At 44.6% G+C, this 21,514-nt stretch overlaps 1 protein-coding gene across 1 annotated transcript in view; it reads left to right on the top strand.

Annotated features, from left to right (window-relative positions):
* Positions 1 to 2,324: 2,324 nt before the first annotated feature.
* The window catches only part of LOC140428088 (pyruvate dehydrogenase E1 component subunit alpha, mitochondrial-like), a 28,941-nt gene continuing 9,751 nt past the window's right edge, over positions 2,325 to 21,514 (top strand). Inside the window, exons 1-4 of the mRNA XM_072514135.1 lie at positions 2,325 to 2,497; positions 17,025 to 17,093; positions 19,671 to 19,844; positions 20,990 to 21,116. Coding sequence (XP_072370236.1) covers positions 2,447 to 2,497; positions 17,025 to 17,093; positions 19,671 to 19,844; positions 20,990 to 21,116 — 421 coding nt within the window. The 5' untranslated portion in view covers positions 2,325 to 2,446. The remainder of the gene's footprint in view (positions 2,498 to 17,024; positions 17,094 to 19,670; positions 19,845 to 20,989; positions 21,117 to 21,514) is intronic.

Genomic DNA, 21,514 nt, shown 5'->3' with positions numbered 1-21,514 from the left:
ATCTCCCCTAAACCCCTCACCTTGAAATTGTATCCTCTCGTAACTGACCCTTCAACTAAGAGGAACAGCTGCTCCCTATCCACCTTGTCCATGCTCCCCACAATCTTGGCTCGGCTTGCCCCTTAACCCTGTCAATCGGGTTGCCCCTCAGCCTTCTCTGCTCCAGCGAAAACAACGTAACCTCTCTTTATAACTTAAATGTTCCAACCCAGGCAACATCCTGGTGAATCTCCTCTGCACCCTCTCCACATCCTTCCTATAATGTGGCGAAATTGTTCACAATTGCACCACACTTGTCTTATTTTGTGGGTTGGCAGTTTTGGATGAATATTAATTAATATCGGGTCAACATTACATAATACGCTACTCTCAAATGCCACAGCCATTTTCTACTGTAAATTATTCGATTGAAAATATACCGAAAGTAGCTTCTCTAAAGTTTTCAGTAAGAGCGGAATCTTTGCAGCTTTGCCAGCATTTCTTATTCCCGTATTTGTTTTGCTTTATAGACATTAATGAGGATATAAGTGAGGTCAAGAAAAATCCAAAGAAAGTGCGAAATTAACAAATCATGAATTAAATGACAACTATTGGCCACTGATCGACAAAAGTAAGAGAGTTTGTTTTAAGCATATTGTACATAATAGTCCTGAGTAAATTAGACTGCAGTTCTAAACTAAGATTAATGATATTTGCAAATGAAATGAAAATGAAAACCGCTTATTGTCACAAGTAGGCTTCAAATGAAGTTACCGTGAAAAGCCCCTAGTCGCCACATTCCGGCACCTGTTCGAGGAGGCTAGTACGGGAATTGAACCCGCGCTGCTGGCCTTGGTCTGCTTTACAAGCCAGCTATTTAGTGCTAAACCAGTCCCTCATGGCAAGATTTGCTTGACTGAAATTGCCGCTGAAATGTTGTGTTGTTGCAGTTAAAAAGATCCTCCAGTGAAAGTTGTTACATGTTAAAAATGCCGCACAAAAAAGTTGGAGAATTTCTTAGAAAGCACCAAAGCTGTTCTTTCAAAACTCTCCTTTAGTTTCACTGGAATTAACACCAACAGTAAATTCACCTCACAATGTGCCATCTGAAATTTGGTTCTCACTTTCGTGTGGTTGGCAGTTACTCACTCTGCCATACAGGCCGGGATTCTCTCACCCCGGGGCCCAGCTGGAGAATTGCCGGGACCGGTACGAATCGCGCCACGCCGCCCCGCCGATTCTCCGGAGCATGGAGAATCAGCACCATGGGCGCCGGTGCAGTCGGCGCGGCGATTCTCGGCGGCGCCGTCCACACCTGTTCTTTCCCAGCGGGACCTCGGAGTGGATGCATTTGGGGGCGGCCTGGTGGAGGGTGGGGGGGGGGGAGTGGGGTCCGACCCCGTGGGGGCCTCCGTTGTGGCCTGGCCCGCGATCGGGGCCTACCGATCGGCGGCCCGGTCTCTCGGGTTGGAGGCCTCTTTTGTTCATCGCCGGCCCCTGGAGCCCTATCCCATGTTGCGTCATGGCCAGCGTGGACAAGGGAGCCACTGCCCATGCGCGGCAACCGCGCCGGTCCCACTGCGTATGCGCGCATTGGCGGCTGTGCCACTGTGCATGCGCGGACCCCGCGGTGCTCATCTGACGCCGAGATCAGCAGCTGGAGCGGCGTGGGTTGCTCCAGTGCAGTGCTGGCCCTCTGTAGGGGTCATAATTTCTGCTCCTGAGGCCATGTTGACGCCGTCGAGAAACGCAACGACGTTTACGACGGCGTGAACACTTAGCCTCAAGATCAAGAATCCCGCCCACAGTGTTTGGAGGTCTGTCACTCTGCAACAGCTATTGGTTACAGTACGAAGTCTTGCAACACCAGGTTAAAGTCCAACAGGTTTGTTTCGATGTCACTAGCTTTCGGAGCGCTGCTCCTTCCTCAGGTGAAGGAGGGTTAGGCACCATACAGCTATTGGTTAGGCACCCATCACGTACTCACTCTGGAGCAAATGTCAGTCTGTCACCCACCTCCACCTCACTCTGGAGCAACTATTGATCGGCAACCCAATCGTCCCCTCACTCCGGAGTAGTTGTCGGTCGAGCATCCACATTCCCCTGATTCCAGAGCAGTTGTCGGTTGGCCATCCTCCTTCACCTCACTCCGGAGCAGTTGCCGGTTGGCAACCTGCCTTTCTCTTGCTCGGGAGCAGTTGTCGGTTGGCAATCCTACTTCCTCTCACTCCGGAGCAGTTGTCGGTTGACCATTCACCTTCCTCTCACTCCGTTGCAGATATCAGTCGACCACCCAAATTCCCCTCAGTTGTCGGTTGGCCATCCTCTTTCCTCTCACTCCGGAGCCCTTGGCGGTTGGCCAGCCGCCTTTCCCTCACTCCGGAGCCGTTGTCGGTTGGCCCTCCACCTTTTCCTCACTTTACACCGGAGTGGTTGCTGGTTGGCCAGTCATTCGGTTCATTTGGGAATGACCAAGATGCTGCGGCTCCTGGGCAACCTGATCCGGAGAGAGAACAGCGTAAGTACCGGGGCCGGGGGAGGGAAGAGGGTGAGTACCGGGGCCGGGGAAGGGAGCGGCCCGAGTACCGGGGCCGAGGATAGAGCGCGGGGTGACCTTGCCGGGCCTGGGCCACTCGAGCTGGAGGGAAGGAGACTCCTGTGGAGCCTGTGGCGGAGGCCGAACATCAACAAGGTCAGCGGAGCTGAGAGAGGGGGCCGTGTGGCCCTGTTTACCCGGGTTGGGGTCTCGGTCTATCTCCTGGTGTCTCTCACTATTTTATTAGTGAGATTTCTGGCGTTGCCTCTCTTCATGTTGGGAGATTGTCCGTCGTTTAGATTCATTCCTAAACTTTGATGCTCGACATTCAGAAAAATAAACTCCTCTTTCCTTCTGTTCACTCCTAACAAGGAGACATTGAGACTCTTTGTATCGCCCTCTGAATGTTGGAGCTGGGAGTCCTTGTCTACTATGTAATTATACCATGATAGTTGTGTGATCCAACACAACCCCTTAAACATGCACACCATATATTATTGCTCTCTCCAGGAGGATGGGGAAGTTGTTGGTACCTGGCTAGTCCATCATTTCTGTCAATCCTTATGGCATTAACATCAGATATAAAGGAGTAGGTACTCCAGGTTGGCCTCTTATTGTGGCTAAAGGTGCCATGTTGTTCAAGAAAATAGTTCAAACTTTGGAAGAAGGCCATCAATGGGTTTTTCCAACTCAATTTTTTAAATGTTAAATGTTTATCCCAGAACTTGTAGGAATTGAAGAAATATGAGCATGGATTAGTTAATGGACAGAAAACAGAGTGTAGGGATAAAGGGATCAATTTTGGCTTCCATAATATACCTACAGTGTAGATCGAGGCCATTCCGCCCATTGAGTTTGCACCAACCTTCTGAAAGAGCACCATATCGAGGCCCATTCTCCCACCCATGGCCCAGTTAACCTGCACTGTGGTTACCACTGATGCCTCAGCGCCAGGGCTCAATTCCAGCCTTGGGTGACTGTGTGGCGTTTGCACTTTCTCCCTCTGTCTGCGTGGGTTTCCTCCGGGTGCTCTGGTTTCCTCCCACAGCCCAAAGATGTGCAGGTTAGGTGGATTGGCAATGCTAAATTGCCCCTTGGCTTTCAAAAGGTTGGACTTCCGGGTGCGGCTATGCAGAGCTAGGTCGCATATTCGGTAGCTCCCGCTTGAACGGACTTTTGGGCTCTTTTACAGGGCCCCCACAGCACTTGTTTGACATTTCCCGGTGTGGCAAGAAGACTGCAACATTCCCCTGACAGTGTCCCCCAGGAATGTTATGCCTTTTGGTTACCAGACCCGACAGAAACAGTAAAAGATTTGGCTTGAGCTGCAGGAATAGACAAAAGCCTCTTCCAGCATGCAGGCGGGGGAAGGGCAAGCTTAAAGCTGCAAGCTGACCTGAGGGACCTTATCAAGTTGAATTCTAGCAGCAAAGGGAACAACTGTGAAAAGATCTCACCAAGGCCACTGAAGAAGCGGGGACGAGGCTTCCGGTGGCAGCCATGGAGGACTAGGTCACGCATTCGGCAGCTCCCGTCTGGGACGGACTCTTAGACCTTTTTCAGGAGTTTCCACAGACATTTTGGTGCAGATTGGTGAAGCGAACACTGCCAGAAGGATTCCCTCTCGAGACTTCCGGTTGCGGCTATGTGGAGCTAAGTCGCACATTCGGCGGCTCCCGCAAAAAACGGACTTTTGGGCTCTTTTCAGGGCCCCCAAGGGCACTTTTTCGACGTTTCCCGGTGTGGGAAGGAGTTAATAATAGTTCCCCGTCAGTATATGGCTTTAACTAGGAGCGGGGTGACAAAAAAGGTGGTGGTGGACCAGAAGAAGGGAGGGAAGAAGGACAATATGGCGGCGGGCGGAGACCAGGCAGCGTGGAGGCAGTGGGCGGAGGAGCAACAGGAGGGTATCCAGCGCTGCCTCAGAGAGATTAAAACTGACCTGCTAGAGCCGATGAAGGCTTCTATTGATAAGCTGCTGGAGACACAGGCGGCCCAGGGAGTGGCGATCCGAGAGGCTCAACAAAAGATCTCTGACAATGAGGACGAGATCTTAGTCCTGGCGGTAAAGGTGGAGGTGCACGAGGCGCTCCACAAGAAATGGCAGGAGCCATTCGAGGAGATAGAGAATCGGTCGAGGCGGAAGAATCTGCGGATTCTGGGCCTCCCGGAGGGGCTGGAGGGACCGGACGTGGGGGCCTATGTGGTCACCATGTTAAACTCGCTGATGGGAGCGGGGTCCTTCCAGGGGCCCCTGGAGCTGGAAGGGGCCCATAGAGTGTTGGCGAGGAGGCCCAAGGCTAACGAGCCTCCGCGGGCGGTGCTGATGCGGTTCCATCGGTTTGTCGATCGGGAGTGTGTGCTCAGGTGGGCCAAGGAGAGGAGCAGCAGGTGGGAGAACGCGGAGGTTCGGATATACCAGAACTGGAGTGTGGAGGTGGCGAAGAGGAGGGCCGGATACAATTGAGTGAAGGCGGTGCTGCACAGGGAGGGGGTGAAGTTTGGCACGTTGCAGCCGGCGCGACTGGGTTACCTACAAGGACCGGCACCATTATTTTGAGTCTCCGGAGGAGGCGTGGGCCTTTGTTCAGGCCGAGAAGCTGGACACAGACTGAGGGTCGGGATGGGCGATTGGGGACTGCGGTGGATATGTTATGCCTATTTTTGGTTCGGGGGGGGGAGGGGGCCTTTGCATTGTGGGGAAGATCTCGGAAACTTACCAGGTGATGCAGGAGGAGGAGGAGGAGGAGGCCTCGGTGGCGGAGTTGAAAGGTAAGTGGGAGGAGGAGTTGGGAGAGGAGATCGAAGAGGGGACGTGGGCAGATGCCCTAGGCAGGGTGAACTCTTCCTCTTCATGCGCGAGGCTCAGCCTCATACAGTTTAAGGTGCTGCACAGGGCACACATGACCGGGACAAGGGTGAGCAGGTTCTTTGGGGGTGAGGACAGGTGTGTTAGGTGCTCAGGGAGCCCAGCAAACCACACCCATATGTTCTGGGCATGCCCAGCGCTGGAGGAATTTTGGAAGGGCGTAGCGAGGACGGAGTCGAGGATGGTAGGATCCAGGGTCAAACCGGGCTGGGGGCTCGCAATATTTGGGGTGGCAGAGGAGCCGGGAGTGCAGGAGGCGAAAGAGGCCGGAATTCTGGCCTTTGCGTCCTTGGTAGCCCGGCGAAGGATTCTCCTTCAGTGGAAAGATATGAGGCCCCCAAGCGTGGAATCCTGGATCAGCGATATGGCAGGGTTCATTAAATTGGAGAGGGTGAAATTCGCCTTGAGAGGGTCGGTACAAGGGTTATTTAGGCGGTGGCAACCGTTCTTCGACTTTCTGGCAGAACGATAGACATTGGTCAATGGCAGCAGCAGCTCGGGGGGGGGGGGGTTTACTTTATATTTGTTTATGTTATTTACACTTGAAGGGTCTGAGGGGGTGTATACACCTGTTGTCTTAAGTCGGGGTGTTAATGTTAATTTATTATTTAGGTACGGGGGGGGGAGGGGTTTGGGGGGTTGCTTTTTTAGATTGTGTTTTGTACTTAACCCTGTTGGGTTCTTTTTTCTTTCACATTTTGTTATTGATATTTTATGAAAACCTTTAATAAAAATTATTTTTTTAAAAAAGCTTTCAAAAGGTTGGGTGGGGTTACTGTGTTACAGCGTGGACTTGGGTAGGGTGCTCTTTCCAAGGGCCATTGTATACCCGATGGGCCGAATGGTCTACTTCTGCACTGTAAATTCTATGATCTATGATTTTTGGACGCAAAGGGGCTATTTTAGCATGGCCAATCCATTTACCTGCATGTCTTTGAACTGTGGGAGGAAGCCCACACAGCCATATGGAGAATATGCAAACTCCACAGAGACAGTCACCCAAGGCCATAATTGAATCTGGGTGCCTGACTCTGTGGTAGGCTGTAGCTAGCAGACGACTTCATACACCAGTGCTTGACCGTTAGCTAGTTTAAGTCTATATCAGTGACTCAGATAAGGGAGTCATGTATCCTGATGATGCAAAGTTAGGTGGAAAGTATGTGAGAAAGACGCAAAGCAGCTGCAAAGAATCTCTGGTTTCTCTCCCTACAGATGCTGTCAGATCTGCTGAATTTTTCCAGCATTCCCTGTTCTTGATTCGAATTCCAATATTTTGCGTATTTTAGTGCAAACAAATGTAGATTGGTTTAGAATATGGAAGTTTCTAACACATAGAGTAGTTGAGGTGAATCACAGAGATATTTGAGGTGAAACTTAATGAACACATGAAGGAGAAGGAAAGAAAAAGATATATTGAGGTTAAACAAGAAACGGTGAGAGCATGATCATGTGGAGTATAACCAGCATGGACTTGTTGCGTGGCCTGGCCTGTTTCTGTTCTGTAAATACCCTGCAGTACACATCTTTTTCTCAAAATGATGCTGCCAGTGAAGTTGTGGGTCAGATGAAAAGTGTAGCACTGTTGTAAAGCTAAGTGAGCAAAATATTGGGCAGTGACTTTTCTTGTAGATCTGCCTCTTTAAAAATATTCTGTAGGTTTGATAAATCAAAACTCTTGTAACTGTTAAACTCTGCAGGGCAGTACTCTCTTCAGTGGTGACTACAACTGTGGGTAGTCACCTTGTCCGGAGGTTATGAACATATTCCACATGGCTTATTTTCTGTATTTATATTTGTGAAAAATTTGTACTGTAGGTATATATTCCAAATGGGGGAAACCCTTTCTTCCACCACTCTCTCTAGTTCTCTGCAATTGTCTCTGTAAAGTCTCGTTGGCAGGGTTGTCACTTGGTCAATAGTTAAATGAACACAATGTTTCTCCTCCCTTTGAATCTTAAAGAACTCTCAAGGCAGAAACATTTACAATGTTTTCTACTTGATACAAATGTTACTCCTGACTTGATGCTGCGTCCTGCCCATTTGATGTCCTTATATTATGTGCTAAATATGGCTTAACTAAACCTTTGCACAAGTTTCTGTACTCTTGTTCTCTTTGACCCGAAACGGGAAACCCAATGCTGCTGTTTTGAATAGTTTTTCTGCCAACACTCATACTTGCTGGAATTAATTCAAACCTCAAACCCTTCAGCATTGTTCCATTGAGGGTTCGCTCTCTTCCAGAAACTAAGGCCTCGCAATTCTCCACACTAAGATACATTGAACATCTGGTAAACCTGCCTTGATCTTCCTGACATCATTCACAGTTCTGACGTTTGGTCGGCATCACTCCTCTTGATTGTGCCTGGCATCGGTGAATTTTGAGATTGTGCTCCCTTTGTTTAACTGCATGAGTTCTGATGCAGAACAAAAATTTGGTTGAACTGTAAAACTGAGACAATTCGGCACAAACACTTAATTGATGCCACATCATGATTGGAGGTGTTACATATTTAAAGGAATGATTCAGTAACGCCCACGGTTAAAAATGCACCAAAACATTGTGACCACAGATTCATGCCTCCTCCGCCTTCCCTTAAAGCAACAAGTTTCTGAAATATTTGCGAAAGCTGCATTATTTACAGTGGGAAAGCCCTGAAATATATATAGACTGACACATGTTAAAAGGTAGGAGCAAGAAGGAAAATTGGGCAAGATAGTTTCATCCAAAGAATAATAGAATTATGGAACAAATTGTGAGGAAAGGATCACTGAGGGGAATACTATGATTGAAGGTAAACAGCAATTCCAAGTGTTTCTGGAGAGAGAGAGAAGGGATTGAATAATGCGAGAAGTCAGCTAAATGTGTTTTAAAAAGTGAAATGCTGCGGCTGCTGCAAAAACACAGCCGGTGTGCTGGCAACATCTGTGGAAAGAGAAACAGTTAAGGTTTTGAGTCTGTATGACTATTCAGAAGATGAAGAAAATGAGTAATCTGGGTTTGAAACATTAACTCTGTTTCTCTCTCCACAGATACTGCCAGACCTGTTGAGTTTTTCAAGCATTTTCTGCCTATATTTCAGCTGAATGCATTTGTTGTGTCAAAAGCTGATTGGTCATTTCCTGTTCCTACAGATTGCCACATTGCGTTAGCCAAGCCTCCTCATCAGCCCTCTGTTCCCCTGCTAAATTTGCTGTGTGTGTGGTGGTGGTGGTGGTGGGTGGGGGGGAGTAGGGGCGGGGTTGTTGGGAGGGGGTAGGGGCGGGGTTGTTGGGAGGGGGGTAGATTGCAGCATTATAGTGGAAGGTGACAGGCTATACCCAAGTTAAATTTAGCACATGGCGCGATCATGGGGCCAAGTAAATGGAATTAACTATCCTCTTCAACAGGCCCCTGTGGCAATGTAATGTGTTCGAGCTCCCAGTCATCTGGAATCTATTATATTGAGGCTTGGCTTTCAGTTTTTCTTAGCTTTCCGTGTAATATTTTTCCACAATTCTAAGATTCAGATGTTCTCTGGTAGGGTTCAGCACCATACTAACTGAGCTGTATCTATACAGTGCTTTTTACCCAGGGTTAGAAGCATAGATTTAGGATTATCCTTACTGCACAGAAAAGGCCCTTTGGTCCATCGCGTTTGCACCGGTTAAAAACAACCATCTAACTATTCTAATCCAATTTTCCAGCACTTGACATAAACTCTTGTATGCCTTGGCATCGAAAGTGCACATCTAAATACTTCTTAACTGTTATGAGATCTCTGCCTCCACCACCCTTTAAGGCAGCGAGTTCCAGACTCCCACCACCCTCTGAGTGAAGAGGTTTTTCCTCACAACCCCATAAAACCTCCTGCCCCTTACCTTAAATCTATGCCCCCTGGTCATTGACCATTCCACCCAAGGGAAATGTTTCTTCCTGTCTACTTGATCTATGCCCGTCATAATTGTATGCAATTCAATTATGTCCCCTGTCAGTCTCCTACTTGAAGGAAAACAACTGCAGTCTATACAATGTCACTAAAACTCTCCTGTTAAATCTCCTCTGCACCCTTTCCAGTGCTATCACAACCCTCCTGTAACGTGGATTCCAGAACTGCTGAAGTCCAGGTAGACTACCTCAAATGCATTTCCCTCATCTATATATCTGGTTACTTTTTCGAAAATTTCAATCAAGTTGGTTAGACAGGACCTGCCCTTAACAAAACCATGCTGACTATTCTTGATTAATCCCTGCCTCTCCAAATGCAGATTAATTATGTCTCTCAGAAATGCTTCCAATAATTTCCCCACCTCTGAGGTTAGGCTGACTGGCCTGCAGTTTTCTGGTTTGTCACTTCCTCCCTTCTTGAATAACGATATTACATTGTCCATCCTCCAGTCCTCTGGCACCTCCTGTGGCCAGAGAGGAATTGAAAATTATTGCTAGCACCCCTGCTATTTCCTCCCTTGTCTCACTCAACAGCCTGGGATACATTTCATCTGGCCTGGAGATTTGTCTACTTTTAAGCCTGCAAGACCACTCAGAACCTCCTCTCTACTGACGTTAATCTCTTTAATTTATCACAGTCCTTCCTCCTGATTTCTAGACCTACAACCCCCCCCCCCGGCTCACAAGTAAACACGGACACAAAGTATTTATTTAGAACCTTACCTACACCCTCCGGGCCCACACAAATTACCACTGTGGTGCTTAATGGTCCCTACTCTTTCCCGAGTTATCCTTTTATCCTTAATGTACTTGTAAAACAACTTGGGATTTTCCTTTATTTTACCTGCCTGTATCTTTTCATGTCCCCTCCTAATTTACTTTCTAAACTCCCTTTTGCACATTCTGTATGCCTTTAGGGCTTCTGCTGTTTTGAGCCCTCCATATCTGCCATATCCCTCCATTTTTCTCCTTATCCAAAGCTGTAGGATTCACTGGATTTGTTGGACCTATCCTTTTTCTTGATTGGAACATGTTGACCCTGTATTCTCCCTATTTCCTTCTTGAATGTGTGCCACTGTTCTGTCACAGATTCACCTGAAAGTGTCCGCTCCCAGTTCACTCTAGCCAAATCGTACCTGATCTTATTAACATCAGCCTTCCCCCAGCATAGAACTTTGATCTCAGGCCCATTTTGATCTTGAATCTAACGGAGTTACGATCACTGTCTTCAAAATGCTCCCCCACTAATACTTCAACCACTTGCCCAGCTTTGTTCCCGAAAATTAAGTTCAGGACCGTTCCTTCTCCTAAGACCTATGTACTGGCTTAAAACGTTTTCTCGAGGCATTTTAAGATTTCCGTTCCACTTAAACCTTTTACACTATGGCTACCTCAGTTAATGTTGGGGAAGTTGAAATCCCTCACTATCACCACCCCACTACTTTTACACGTTTCTGAAATTTGCCTACATATCTGCTCTTCTATTTATCTGAGACTGTTAGGGGGCCTATAGAACACTACCAGCAATGTGATTGCTCCCTTTTGGTTTTTACGTTTTACCCAAATGGATTTGGTCGAAGAACCTTCTAAGATGTCGTCCCTCCTTACTGTTGTAATTGATTCCCTGATCAGAATCACTACATCCCCTCCTCTGTTACCTCCTTCACTATCCAGCCTGAAGATCCCGAATCCTGGAATATTGAGCAGTCAATCCTGCCCTTCTCTCAACCATGTTTCAGTGTCAGCAATAACATCATACCCCCATATTTTAATTTGTGCCCTCAATTCATCTGCCTTGTTCATCAGACTCCTTGCATTAAAATAAATAGTGTCCAATCTTGCCAAAACTCCCTTTTGATTTTACTGGACTACACATTCTATGCCTTCCTGACTAACTTGATGTCTCCTAATTTTGCCTGTGCATCGATCCTGGCTGAATCTTCCCCAGTCCCCTGCCAAGTTAGTTTAAACCCTCCCCAACTGCACGACCAAACGCCCCTGAAAGAATACTGGTCCCATTTTTGTTCGGGTGCAAACCGTCCGCCGTGTACAGGTTCCACCATCCCCCAAAAACATTTCCATGTCCCAGAAATCTAAAGCCCACCCTCTTGCACCATTTCTCCAGCCGCACATTCATCTGTACTAACCTCCTATTTCTATACTCATCAGTACGTGGCACCGGAAGTAATCCAGAGATTACCATCTTCTCGGTCCTGTTTTCTAAACTACTTCCTAGCTCACCAAATTCTGCTTCAAGACCTCATGTTGTTAGTACCAATGTGTACCACGATATCTGTCAGTTTGCCCTCCCCCATCAGTATGCCCTGCAGCCGTTCAGTGACATCCCTGACCCTGGCACCTGGGAGGCAACATGCCCTCCTGGAGCTCTTTTGTGGCCTCAGGATCGTCTGTCTGTTCCCCTTGCAATTGAATTCCCAACCACAATAGCCCTGATATTCTTCCTCCTCCCCTCTTGTGCAGCACACCCAAGGTTCCCTGAAGTTGGTTGCCACGGCTTTCCCTGTACAGTCATCTCCAGCAGTATCCAGGGGACTCCTGCACTACCTTGTCTTCCTCTATTCTGCCTGATGGTCACCCTTGTCCTTTCGAACTGCACCTGCGATATGATCAGTTCGCTGAATGTGCTATCCACAACTTTCGCAGCAATTTATTTTCTGCTCACCTCAGTGTCCTGTCATAGCGTACAAATTCACAGTTGCATAAAAGAACCTGAAACTAGCCCTCTCTGACTTCTGAAGTAGCTCATTATAGATCATGTTGTAGAATTGTAACTTGTAGTGTGTAAGCTGACTTGCCGTGCCATATTTCATAGAATTTACAGTGCAGAAGGAGGCCATTCGGCCCATCGAGTCTGCACCGGCTCTTGGAAAGAGCACCCTACCCAAGCCCACACCTCCACCCTATCCCCATAACCCAGTAACCCCACCCAACACTAAGGGCAATTTTGGACACTAAGGACAATTTAACATGGCCAATCCACTTAACCTGCACATCTTTGAACTGTGGGAGGAAACCGGAGCACCCGGAGGAAACCCACGCACACACGGGGAGGACGTGCAGACTCCGCACAGACAGTGACCCAAGCCGGAATTCGAACCTGGGACCCTGGAGCTGTGAAGCAATTGTGCTATCCACTATGCTACCGTGCTGCCCCTCCGTGGAACCAATATATCTGGTTCCTGTCCATTTCTAAATGCTTGCATGGCATTGATTTACTGAAAATACAGCAGTGGCACAATCCTTGCCCTCTTTCCCAAATCGGTGCAGGTAAGATTAGTGGAGGGAACAGGTAAGACCAAATCTGACTTCATATGATTATAAACCACTTTTTTGATGTTATTATGATTTACAATAATGCCTGACTTCCTTGGTTGAATTGAACCCCTGTCAGTCAGTTCAGATTCCTGCTGATTGATACTTACCGGGCATTTTATCTCGTTCTAGAACAATGCTTTGAAGGTACTGTTTTAAATGCATATGTATAAAGAGTGCAGTGTTTTTGTTTTACATGCTAATTGCTCCTCCTCGGAATTCATTTATTGCTAGTTTCGGGAGTGTGGAGCGACCTGACCCTGTCATCTTAATGATGGGACCAGTTCTAGACTAGACTGATGAGATTGATGAATTCTGTCAGCTTGCTGTCAGGGTAGAGTGATACTTGAGTGAAATAGCTATTCCTTTCTGTAACAAAAGTTAATAAAATGATTGTCAGAAATCTCACATCAAAGCAAAGGGCTCCCACAGTTCTGTTAGTTCAGAAGTAAACCGGCCTCTATCGCACTTTCTATTCCGAGGATTTTATCCTCTTCTTGGCTATCATGGATACAAAACTGGTTGATTTGGATAGGGCAGTGTCACACAGTCAGTGGGTTGTTTTCTCCGAAATAGGTGGAGAGGAGCTTTAATCTGCTTCTGATGTCTGCTGTAGCTGTACATGGAGGACTTGATGTCAACACAGGGAAGAGTGAAAAATTGGTAAGATGCTGTCTTTTGCATCACTGCCCTTCTCCACCTTGAGCATGGATAGTTGGGTTCAAAGTCAATGATGCAACAGGATCTAATTTTAGCAGCCGTGTTTTGTACACAGGACTGAGGCTGTGGTACATTGTATTTGTGGAATGCTAGACATGTAGTGGCCAAACATATATACACACACATATATAGTTTGGTGTTCGAGGGTGACCTTGGATCACTTAAGGCCTGCATGATTTTCAAGGCTGTTCTGCTGGTATGGGGGCCCAGTATCTTTATCAGGACCTAATTTAAATAATGCTAAAACAGTAATGCGTCTAAATGATTCATTATTACAGAGAATTTGAAGCTTTTGAGTCCGCTCCTGTCTTTTTGACTGTGCTACCACTTGGTCAAAGAGCAAGGAGAGGGAATCTGTGTGCATGTATGTAGATTTTTTTCCAAAACTGGTTTGATTTTTTAAAAAAGTATTCCTTTTATATTAGCAGTAACATTCAAATACATTTGCAGTGGGAATCGTCATTTAATACTGGCCCCAATAGAACATTGCAGACAAAATATAAATGGCAAATTGAACACACAGAGGTCAATCGCAAAGTAATTCTGAGAATGTTCCAAAGCAGGAACCCGTCTTCGAGCTGATTAACATCTGGGCCTAAATTCTTTTCAACTTTTAACACTCACCCAACACCTGATTATAGAACATTGTCAGACCAGAATTCAAGTGATCTCTGTGGTGTTGTGGCTTAATGAAATAAATGGTTGAGGTTGTGTCTGGCTATAACCTTGGGATTTGATAATGAATCGTAAATACGCTAGCATGTTATATGAAACTTATTTTAACTCACCAGTTATTTTTCCAGTGGATTCTATGGCCTTGTTGTTCTTGTTGGAAGCTTTGTTTAAGGATGGTCAGTCCCACACTGTCAATTCCTATTCTGTAGATTCCAGTTTCCAAAACCAGCCAAGCCGGAGTTGTACCTTTATTGAATGGAACTCGTGCTGTATGCAAACTGTACATCCCCCCCATTCTCCAACCCTAGCCACATGTCCTTTGTGTTGCTCCATCCCTTTGGGTGCATGGCTTTCTACACCATTTGCCAGAGTTTAGCACTGCTCACTTCTTTTTAATGGGAGCTGCAATCATCAATAGTTTGAATGAGAAGGCTCCACTGTGTAGCAGAACCTTTCATTTGCGCTGCAGAGGCTATCTCCCTATGAGATTTTCTCATTTTCTGTTGACAGAATCTGCACTCTAAACGTCTTGGATACTGAAACAAAAGTGGTGAATGGGCTGGATGAGCTGAGCAATTGAAAGTGGGGGCAGAGATTGTATTAGTACGGTTTCAGCTTGAGCAGCTTTATTTTAATCCAACATTTTGTATGTAAAATTGGACTGCCACAGAAGTGGGCGTGACTAATTTCTGGCCATTGTCATTGGAACCCAGAGAACATTTATGTTCTTTTTAACCCGTAAGCACCATAGTTCCATGTATAGTGTCCTGGATGACAATGTTGTGACAATTAAAGAATTAAGTATATTTGTATTGGGGTCACTTTGCATTGGATCGCATACACGGTATTTATTGCCAGTGATGTAGGCTATTAGCCTCAAACGCAAGATCGTAGGTGCTGCAATTCATCTCTGACTTTTGTTCCAATTTTAATTTGCCAGTTTTATGATGGAAAGTCCAAATTCTCTTCCTGTAATTTTGACTTTCGAGTAATTTGTTCTACTATCAACACTGACCTTGCATGTTCAACTATTTTGGCCAAAATAAAAAGAACTCCAAAGCAGGGATCGGAATTTTGATGCCATCAGATTGTGGCTCAGTTGGTAGCATTTTCACCCCTGAATCTGAAGGCTGTGGGTTCAGGACACCTCTGGGGCAAGTCAAAACACAATTTCAAAAGGAATGTGTTCTCCTTGATGCCCTGACCAATATTCATCCCTCAATCAACAACTGAAAACAGCAATAAACACAAATTCTGGGAATACTCAGCAGGTCTGGCAACATCTGTGGAGAGAGAAACAGAGTTTAACATTTTGAGTTGAACATTAATCTTCAGAACAGAGTCCTATTTAATTTGAAATGTTAACTTTGTTTCATTCTGCAGAGATGCTGCTGGACCTGCGGAGTGTTTCCACTCTGTTTTTATTTCAGATTTCCAACATCCGCAATGTTTTGATTTTACCTAAAAGCAGATGCTGTTTGTGGGACTGTGCAGTGCTCGAACTGGCTGTCGCCTTATCTACCTTCAGTGACTGTTCTTCAAAAAAGTACTGTGTTCTCTGTGAAAGTGCTTACGAGTGTCGGGAAGAACTGAAGTTGTGACTCGGCATTCTTTCAACAAGTTCTTTCATTCGAATATTTGCTGCTCAAGGGATAACTTGAGCTTGGTGTTAGAATTTAAAACTGTGACGTGTATCTACACGTTTGACAGATTCTTACCAGTAGTGCTATCGACTTTCGTGTCACAGCCTGAGCACACCAAGTCATTGAATAGTGGGCACCTGAGTTTGCGCAAGAAACCCGCATGCTTCTTGAGCATTTCTGAAGTAGAGATTAAAATTCTAGGTTTCAGGATTATTAAACATTCAAAAATATGTAATTATGACAGCACGGTAGCACACTGTGGCTTCACAGCGCGAGGGTCCCAGATTCGATTACCTGCTGGGTCACTGTCTGTGCGGAGACTGCACGTTCTCCCCATTGGGTTACGGGGATAGGGTAGAAGTGATGGCTTAAGTGGGTTGGTGCAGACTTGAAGGGCCGAATGGCCTCCTTCTACACTGTATGTTCTATGTACTATGTTCTATGTATGAGTCCCAATCTTATGCTGGGGCTTTGAGCACAATCTGGTCTGAGGTTTCGGTGCAGTACTGAGGGATGTGCCATACGAACAGGTTAAAACCAAAGGCTATGTTCGTTCTGATGGTTCATGTAGTATCTTTTGTAGCAGAGCAGGGAATATTCTGATGTGTCCAGGCCAACTTTCTTAATTGATTCAGCACCACGAGAAGCAGGCTGACCAATCATTTATCATTCTGCGTTTAGGGACTTTTTTGTGTCCTGTTTACCTGTCTAATAACAGTTTCCTAGACATTTCCTAGACGCCCTACAGTGCAAAAGGAGGTAATTCGGCCCTTGAAGTCTGCACCAACCCTCAGAAAGAATACTCCACCCAAGCTCATTCCCACACCCTATCCCAAGAACCCCTTCATCTAACCTAACCACATCTTTTTTGAACACTTAAGGGCAATTTAGCATGGCCAATCCACCTAACCTGCACGTCTTTGAATTATGGGAGTATACTAGAACACCCGGAGCAAACCCCCACAGACGTGGGGGAAACGTACAAATTCCACAAACAGATAGTGACCCCCATGCTGGAATTGAACCCGGGTCCCTGGCACTGAGGCAGCAGTGCTAACCACTGTATCACTGTGCCATCCCAGTGTGAAGTAATTCCTCATATGGGTAATGATTCTGATAAAACACTTCAGTTAAATTCAGTGTAAATTGAAGATAATGCCATTACACTGCTGTTCCATAAACTGCTGTTCCATTCACCAGTGGTCTTGTTGGGAATGCAAGACTGCTGATTTACCCATCTGTGGATGCTAGTTCATTCTAACACATGCTTGTGCACTTCGCCATGTTATTTATTACTGTTATTTATCATTGGGCATTTAAAATTCTGTATTTCATTTCTTACAGCCAGCCAAAGTTCTGGTGGGATCTCGCAATTATGCCGACTTTGCATCTGAAGCATCATTTGATATTAAGGTAATTTTTCTGTTAATGCCCCTTAACTGGAATTATTTATAAAATATGATTTCTGCTTTGAATAAAGCCTTATTTGAATAAATTTGAAAATTAGAGAAAGCAAATTTGAAAGCCAACGTGCACTGTGATGTAAAATGAACATGTCAGTTACTCCAAGCTAGTACTGTCAGGATTAAATTGCTACTTTAATTTTTTTTTAATTAATTTTATATGGCGTATTCCAAATTTACTCATTAATTTTCCAAACATTCTGCAAGATTTTTCAATCAAGGAAACATTATCTCGCACAAATGTCTGCCATATGCAGTGTTTGTATGTTCATTTTAACCTTGCAGAAGCATAGAAATGAATTGGTTGGAACTTCTGTCTCTTCCCACAACTATCACCTCCACATATTTTGTTTGAGCATTGCCTCATCAGGGATTGTGCCCCAGAAAGACTTTGCAGAATTATTAATTAATTGAAGCTCAAATTGGTTGCTTTGTGCTGTAAGTTTCTTTTGCATTTTGTGGGGGATGGTGTCAGTAAAAACCTACAACACGAAGAGAAAGCTTGTGATTGCCTCTCATCAATTTTTTTTAACAAGTATTTGCAAACAATTGTAATTTTATTCCTTGCCGAGTATATAGTATGAATGCTGATTTGTAAGAGGTAAACAGTTTAAGCACTGACTGAAATTGTCAAATATATCACATGATTTTTCCTGTGCCTCCATTTCAGAATAGCCTGTTTACTTTCTGTGATAACTGAAACACTTTAAGACTATTGGGTTCTAAGTGTTGGGCAACTTAAGGGTTACTGCCTGGGGTTAGTGTGTTTGACTGCAATGTTTTGTTAGTACCCAATTATTTTTTTCCAATTAAGAGGCAATTTAGTGAGGCCAATCCACCGACCCTGCACATCTTTGGGTGGTGGGGATGAAACCCACGCAGGCACAGGGAGAATGTGCAAACTCCACACAGACAGTGACCCAGGGCCCGGATCCGAAGTCTTTTTTAAAAATAATTCTGTTTTCAGGGCCTGTGTTTTTAGCAACCATAATAATAATCTTTATTAGTGCCACAATTAGGCTTACAGTAACACTGCAATGAAGTTACTGTGAAAAGCCCCTAGTTGCCACACTACAGCACCTGTTCAGGTACACAGAGGGAAAATTCAGAATGTCCAGTTCACCCAACAGCATGTCTTTGGGGACTTGTGGGAGGAAACGAGAGCACCCGGAGGAAACCCATGCAGACATGGGGAGAACGTGCAGACTTAGCACAGACACAAGCCGGGAATCGAACCGGGTCCCTGGAGGTGAAGAATGTGTTTTTCAGTCTAGGTTAATGCACTGTGGTTTGACTGGGGAATTAAAGTACTTTGCAGCCTGCAGAAATAATCTGTTTTCCAGCTTGGGGAGATAAGGTAATTGTTCGGTGGAGCCAAGGAAGGCAGAGAGACATTTTGAAAGCATTAAAGAGGCAGTTGGTGGAGAAACTTTGGAGAGAGGAGTTGAATGATCTGTTTGATCCACATGCAGAAAAATACTTTTCAATGTACCTCGGTGCACATGACAATAAACAAATCCAAATCCAATTCTGATCTGCCTGATGCCAAGTTCACAATTCTTCCACAGTAAGATAAATTGAGGCCTGTATGTTTCTTGTTGTTTAATGGGAAATTGAGTCGTAGTGTTTAAGGTGTAAATTGTAAGCTGTTCTTTTTTGGTGTGAAGTTTAAAAAGTTTGATATTGTAGTTGTATAAATGTTTTGTTTTAAAAATAACCAAGCCCTATTCTTCATGCAATCACTCCTGGACAGAATCATTCTTTCCTCACAGTCTTTCAAATATACTAAAATGTTGTGGTTTCGGTCCAGTATCCTAGCCACTGTTGGGGGTCTGGTCTGGGATTGTAATACTACTTCATCCAGACTCATGTGTGGAAAATGAGTGCAGTACAAGGCAGCCCCAATGCCTGTGGAATGCTACCACACATTGTGAAACTACGTTGGGGAGAGCAAGTGAGCAAATAAAAAAATTGGAAAATGAGGATAAACACCCACCTGGGGAGATGGAAATGATTTGCTGGCATTTTTGATCATTTTGGCACATTTCCAATCGGCTCACGTCAGATGCCTGTGTGTGCCTTTCGCCTCACCCTCCACATGTTTCATGAAGAAAAAACAGGTGAATAGATATCTTGGCATATAATTCTAATGCATCTAAAAATCCATGAGTTATTGGGTCACTTAAATAAACAAGTCCTCACCAATAATTCTGCCGAAGCTTTGCTCAATGGTAAATCTTTATTTTTCCAAACTCCAGCGACATCAGCATTAAGATCATAGAATTTACTTATCATAGAATTTACCGATTCAATCCAGTACAGTACAGAATTCACTTAGTCCAATTTCTATATGCTCTGATACTCTACCCATTTTCTTCAGAATGATTTAGTGCTGCTGCAGTATACAGAACGTTTACTGGTTTTGTGCACATAATTAATATTTGTAGGGAAGTCTTTGTTTAGTGTTTTCTGTCATAATTATTGCTGCTTTTGGACTTTTTTCACAAAGAATTGTTTTTAAATATAGAAATGTGACTTGCATCGTCTTGAAGAAGGTCCTGCAACTTCAACCATCCTGACCAGAGAGGATGGCCTTAAATATTACCACACAATGCAACTAATTCGCCGTATGGAGCTCAAGGCAGATCAGCTGTACAAACAGAAGATCATCCGCGGGTTCTGCCACTTGTATGATGGTCAAGTACGTATAAGAAAATGAATAGGAATGGCTCCTTCAATAAAATGCTTATGATAACCAATCTATAAAGCCAGGTGTTTAGTCATTTTAAAGTGAATTCCAGGATCATAATTCTGGATCTTCACAACAGTCGCTCTTGAAAGTCAATAGGGAAATTTCCATTTTGGATATTTGTAGAAAAGTAACTTTCATGCACTTTTTTATGATTGTGCTATAAATACAATGCATTGGAAATCTCCGTCCTGCACTGTTGATGTTGGAGTCTTACCATCATGATTCAAGTTTAACCACTGTATTTAATGGCCGTCATACGGAAGCTCCATTTAAGGGTAAGGTTGTAACATAAGAAAGGATTCCTAGCATGAGAACAAGCTTATGGAATTAACCCTTCCCATCTAACCCAGCTAGGTTACTGATGTTTATCCTGCCAATTGTGGTGGATCTTGAGAGATGATGAAGTCAATTGTTGTGAGAACAGAATCGGTTCTTCGGTGCTGATGAAAGGTCATTGACCTGAAACATTAGCTTTGTTTCTCTTTCCGAAGATGCAGCCTGACCTGCTCTGTTTTTATTTCAGATTTTTAGCACCTGCGGTATTTTGCCTTTGTATTAGTGGTTGATTGTTGTATTGTGAATTTGCTTATTCATTTGTTGCACTCTCACTGATCATACCTTTTCTTCCACTTTACTTATTTTCTAACTCTTTTATTTGTTTCCATTTTGTTTTTTGCTCTTGGTTATATTTTCCTCCCCTTTCTAACTATGGAGGTTTTCGGGTCTGCTTCAATCCAAAATTTTTGTTATATCTGTGTTGGTAGTGTTGGTCCAAACTGTTTGCTTTGAAAATACTGTAGTGTAACTGAAGTTGGTCACTGTAGGTAACGTTAATATTAAATCATGCTGGGCCAGATGTGAAGTCTGTGCTATTACAGCCATTTGTTCCATTGTGCTCTATAATTTCTAAATAATTTATTGTAGAATTGCTGTTCAGCCTACTTCCAGTAATTCATGGGAGCTCACATTTGAGAGCCAGTCTGGGTAATTTGTGTGCACACAGGCAGAAGTCATAGTGATCTGCTGTGAAAGTGCTAAGTTGGATTATGATACACATTAACTGAACTTTTAAACTGTCGCATTTCTTATTGCAGGAAGCTTGTTGTGTTGGAATCGAAGTTGCGATCAAACCAACAGACCACCTGATAACAGCTTATCGGTCTCATGGTTACAGCTACACACGTGGGGTTTCTGTCAAAAAAATTCTGGCTGAGCTGACTGGTAAGTAAAGCTATAATTAGCTAAATTTGCAGCAGTTCAAAAGAACGTAAGAAATCGGAGTAGGAGTTGGCCATTCTGGTCTCGATTCGTATCAGGTTTCTGTATGAAACTAGCAGTCGGAACTTTCCTTCAGAAAGTATGTTTTCTCACTCATAGGATGCATTAATTTGGAGTAGAATGGGCAATAGAATATTTCTTAACAATTTTCTGATATTCATTACTGAGTAATTTTAATGTATCTCACATAGTCTATCTCTGTCCCTTTTCAAGCTTCCTACTCCCATCCCCTCAACGTGTTGTGCCTGTTAACTAAGTATCATCTGCAAACTTGGATGAACATTTTTTATTCCTTCATCTAAGTCATTGATATATATAGTGAAAAACCGCGACCCCAGTAC

The sequence above is a fragment of the Scyliorhinus torazame genome, chromosome 8 (assembly GCF_047496885.1).
Source record: "Scyliorhinus torazame isolate Kashiwa2021f chromosome 8, sScyTor2.1, whole genome shotgun sequence".
NCBI classification, from domain to species: Eukaryota; Metazoa; Chordata; class Chondrichthyes; order Carcharhiniformes; family Scyliorhinidae; genus Scyliorhinus; species Scyliorhinus torazame.
Note: the sequence above shows the minus strand (reverse complement) of the source record. Positions and strands in the feature narration are given on the sequence as shown.